At 42.8% G+C, this 4,820-nt stretch overlaps 1 protein-coding gene across 1 annotated transcript; it reads left to right on the top strand.

Annotated features, from left to right (window-relative positions):
• The first annotated feature begins 524 nt into the window (after nucleotides 1–524).
• On the top strand, nucleotides 525–759 carry LOC116645757 (uncharacterized protein C12orf73-like). Its single transcript, XM_032426141.1, has one exon. It carries the CDS (start codon nucleotides 525–527, stop codon nucleotides 726–728), a length of 204 nt encoding a protein of 67 aa, XP_032282032.1. The 3' UTR covers nucleotides 729–759.
• The last annotated feature ends 4,061 nt before the right edge of the window (nucleotides 760–4,820 follow it).

Raw genomic sequence — 4,820 nt, 5'->3', positions numbered from 1 at the left:
ACAAAGCCCTATCCCCATGAGCTTACTGAGAAAGAGGCAGGAGCTGAGGGAGGCAGGCAAAGACCTAAAAATGTGCCTGCAACCAGGGGTGGAACATGGTTATCATGGGACATGTGGCCACCTGTTAAACCTCTCTGCTCTTTCAATGAAATCCTTTGGATGGGAAATCCAAGAGCAGTATGGAAGGAAAAGTAAAGAAAAACTTTAGAGCCAGTCAGACTAGGTTGAGTCTTGATTTAGCCTTGCTGTGTGCCTAAGCTCTCTGAGCAGTTCCCTTGATATTAGAAAAGCACAGTAATAATTTCCTTCCAGAGTATTGTAAGGGTTAAAAATGACACGTCAAGCACTTAGCCTCATGACTAACATATAGTATGTGTTCAATAAAATAAAACTATTTTTTTACTTATGCAACTTGTCATTATTTCCTCATTTATTTCTTTTAGTTTTTAGTAATGTTACTTTATCAGCCTGGGCTCGCCCTCTGACCCGCGGCCGGACACCAGTGCATTCTGTGCCCCCCAACCATGCCCGTGGGCGTGTCCTGGGCCACCTACCTGAAAATGTTCGCTGCCAGCCTCCTGACCATGTGCGCCAGGGCCGAAGCAGTGCACAGGTACTACCGGCCAGACCTGACAATACCTGAAATTCCACCAAAGCCTGGAGAAATCAAAACGGAGCTTTTGGGACTGAAAAAGAGACAACATGAACCTCAAATTTCTCAACAATAGAAACCTCAAAATACTTAACTCTGCCAAGAACTCTGTGAATAATATTATAAGTATTAAATATATATTTTTAAAGTTTAGAAGAAAAAAAAATATCAGCCTGTCTCAGCTGAAGAACAGGAAGGCACAGATATTTGCTCAAGCTATGAGGGTGCAGGAGCCATGCGTGGTAAGTAAGAGTTAGCATGTGATGACAGTGAGGCCTTAGGCAGAACCCCTGATGGAAACTTTCAGCCTTGGAGGAGGTTGTATTTGGTGAGGAGAGGACTCCTCTCGGGTCGCAGGAACAATGCTGCGCAGGACAAATGATCAGAAGCACAGACACACCATGATAAAGCGTACATTGGTATAACCTTACAGAGGACTTGCACACACAATGTCCCACTTGATCCTCCAGCACAACTTGAGAGGAAGCTCTTTTGTCCCCTATTATACTGCTTGCACAAAAGAATTATTACCTTTGTTCTTGCTGCTATTGTTGCTTAGTACTTTGCTATTCATGTTGTCAGTTTGTTTTTTTAATTGTAAAATACACATAAAATTTACCATCTGAACTATTTTTAAGTGTGCAGTTCAATGGTATTAAGTACATTCACATTGTTGTGCAATTATTGCCTCTTTAAAGCCTCAATGTCCCATGTCTGGTGGAAGCTAGACCCCAATGTCAGCACTCTTGCTGTCCCTTGCATCCTAACTCCTAGTCGCCGGGGGAAAACACTGCATTCTGTTCTGCAACTTTGTGGTGTCTTTCTCTCTACATAACAGAAAGTGGTTTGGACATGAAGGTAAAGCTGGGCACTGCTATGCTCCTCACCTTTCATCTGGTGCACAGTCTGTGTGAAATTTAACATCTTTCACCTGCTTCTGACACACATTTACCAGGATATGACTCAAATCAAGCTCCACTTGGCTAACATCTGCCTTTCCAATCCTGCCTGACTCGGCAGGGAAGCTAGTATCTGGCAGAGGGAGCATTGTTGGGTTGCTGTTCCTGGCGAAGGAAAGTAGGGTTTGCTGCCTAACATAGCAAGGGAGGAGGCAGGCCTCCTAATTCTTTTCCCAAGGCCTTTGCTAACACTTTGTGGGGTTTTTCAGGAAGTCACTTTGTGCTTAGCTATCTGTCAGGAATAAGAATAACAAAATCATTTTCTGTATAGTTCTTCTGTGGTGATTCATGCAACCCAAAATACTTTCAGGTCCTCCAGATTCAAAATGTTTGAGAATGGTTAACCCTATTTTAGAAAACTGATCTGATTTTTAATTATGATATCGTTCATGTGGGTTCAGTGCCTCGGAGGTACCAGCCACTGTGGTAGGAATTCATGTCCCTGGATGACCCGAAAGATGGTTCTAGGGCCAGGCTTTATCAAGAAAGATGAGAGATGTTGAGATCTCTGGAACTCTTTCGAAGCACCATCCCTGCTTAGTTCCTAAAGGGCCAGTTAGACAGGGATGCTCTCAGGACAAACAGATCCCTTAATATTGCCTAAGACTTCAGCCTCGAAAGCTGGACTAGCCCATATAGGAAGTTCCCCAAGTCCTTTTGCCACTTTTACTTAAGGCTGAGGTCTGGAGAAAATGATGGGCCACCCCTTCTACGCCCTCTTCCCCTAGTGCCGAGCCATGGCATAGGCTCCCCAGCTTGTCCACTCCAACTGTAGGAGGTGCAATGAAGAGGCAAGTGGCAGGGAGAGAGCCACTGGGAGGAGATGTCACCCTTCACTCATCTCACCAATGCTTTCCCTCTGACCCCAGTGGCTCTATTCTACCCTAACTTGTATCAGAGAGCCTCCTCCTCCCCTGGGATTAAGAGGTGGTGCCCATCCATGTTTTGAATTTGTAACCAAAATATCTCCTAAATCTATGACCATGGGATGCCTGGAAGATTATGGGAAGAAATCAGGATCTCCCCATCTTTAGGAAACTTTAAGAAAGGGGCCTTAGAGGGACACCTGGGTGGCTCAGTTGGTTAAGCATCTGCCTTCGGGTCAGGTCATGATCCCAGGCTCCTGGGATTGAGTCCTGCATCAGGCTTCTTGCTTGGTGGGGAGCGTGCTTCTCCCACTGCCTGTCGCTCCCCCTGCTTGTTCCCTCTCTCTCTCTTTCTTAAATGAATAAATAAATAAATAAATAAATAAATAAATAAAATATTTTTTTAAAAAAAAGAAGGGGGACTTAGAAACACATCTTATGGTTCTTTTCCCTATAGTTTCTCAGTGGTGAGCTGGGCTCTTAGCTAAGAACACATGAGACATTTTTTCTGATTGCAACACAAATGCTTTCAGTTCAGGGATGAGAATATATAAGGTCCATAAATTGTACACTAAATGGTCATGGGCTATACAACATCAGCTGAGAGAGGAGATATCATGTCTAACTTTCTCCCCATCACATCAATAAGTGGAAATACAGCCACTGGATTCCTCATTCCTGACATGGATATTCTTTCTCTGGCTTCTTTGGCAAATTCTACCCCTGATTTCCATACCCAATTCAAGTACCCAAGTCTCATCCTGCTAAATATCTAATGAAACAGTGGCCTTTTTTCTTTTACCTCAGTCCCTTTGGCTTGTTCGAGAGTCTACTCAGGTTCATTCACCATGTAATTAAGTCAACCTCATGACAGGATGGAACCCTACTCAGAGAATGTCTCCCACTACTAAAGAAGACCATTCTGCTTGGTCCATTTACTATCTTATTATTAGATCATAGAGGATCCAATATGCCTGAATAGCAGCAATAGCAAGAAAAACTAAAGGATTTAATTTCCTGAAAGGTTAACGTAGAAGTGAGGTTACAAAAGAAAAAAAAATAACAGATTCTTAAGATATAGAACACAGAACATAGAAGCTACATCATCTGTGCTGTTGCCTCTTCCTTAGCACTGCTGGTCCACCCCTGGAATATACCTTGATTCACTTTCAGACTCACCCTTCAGGAGAGTTGGGTTTGTTTTTTTTTTAAAGATTTATTTATTTATTTATTTTAGAGAGAGAGCACAGGGAGGGGCAGAGGGAGAGAGAAACTTTAGCAGACTCTTTGCTGAGCTCAGAGACTGACAAGGGGCTTGACCTCAAGAGCCTGAGATCAAGACCCTGAGATCATGAGCTGAGCTGAAACCAAGAGTCAGACACTTAACAAGTTATGCCACCCAGGGGACCCAAGAGTTGTTGATAATACATAGGAATCATTGACGGGACACCTGAGTGGCTCAGTTGGTTAAGCAAGTGACTCTTGATCTCAGCTCAGGTCTTGATCGCAGGATCGTGAGTTTGAGCCCTGCATTGGACTCCACTCTGGACATGGAGTCTACTTAACAAAAAAAAAAAAATTAGAAGAAGAAAGAAGAAAAAATACATAGGAATCATGAAAAAAACAAGACATATAGCCGTAATAAAGAAAGTAGATGATGTCTTGGGATGGCTAATGAAGCAAAAGCCATGAAAGAGATCTTAAAGGCTTATCTCATGAATGAGAGCAGAAATGGAACTTAAGGGTAGATACCACATTTCTGCCCTATAACAAAAAAGTTCCTAATTGTCTGAAAATTGAACTGGTTGTTCCTTGTCTCTGAGGGTGTTTAAAAGCCATTAGATGACCACTTGACATAAAGACCATTTTCACATTGGGAGGTAGGCCTAGCTAAATGAGATCTAAGCACCATAACTCATAGGTTTTCCCCCATCTTATAGATAAATGGAGAGGTGTCCTGTCTTACTCATAAAGCAGTTCCCAGAATAGGAAGCAACATTTTCAAAATGGTAGCTCTAGGAAAACAGAGTTTCTTGGGATCACTAGTTGAGATGGGATAGAGGGAGAGGAAAAAAGATTGAGCTGGATCTGTTAACAGAAAAGGGACGAAGATACATTGTGGGGGAGGAAATCACAAGGCATGCAGATGGAATGTGTAGTTCCCAAGAGTTTGAGTGAGTTTTGATGGTCTGGAGAGGAACTTTATGAGGGAACTTTCTCCAATAAAATGAAAAGACAAACCTCATGGAGGAATTTACTGCTCATAAACCAAATCCTGAGAATCTAACCATGGAGTGCTGGGATCAACCTGAACTCCCTTCTGGCCTGCTATCCCATGTCGTT

Source organism: Phoca vitulina, unplaced genomic scaffold (genome assembly GCF_004348235.1).
Source record: "Phoca vitulina isolate PV1807 unplaced genomic scaffold, GSC_HSeal_1.0 scaffold34, whole genome shotgun sequence".
NCBI classification, from domain to species: Eukaryota; Metazoa; Chordata; class Mammalia; order Carnivora; family Phocidae; genus Phoca; species Phoca vitulina.
The sequence above is the reverse complement of the archived record's forward strand: the minus strand, read 5'-3'. Positions and strand labels throughout refer to the sequence as shown.

Coding starts and splice junctions, on each gene's coding strand:
- LOC116645757 (XM_032426141.1), top strand. CDS start 525: ATGCCCGTGGGCGTGTCCTGGGCCACCTACCTGAAAATGTTCGCTGCC.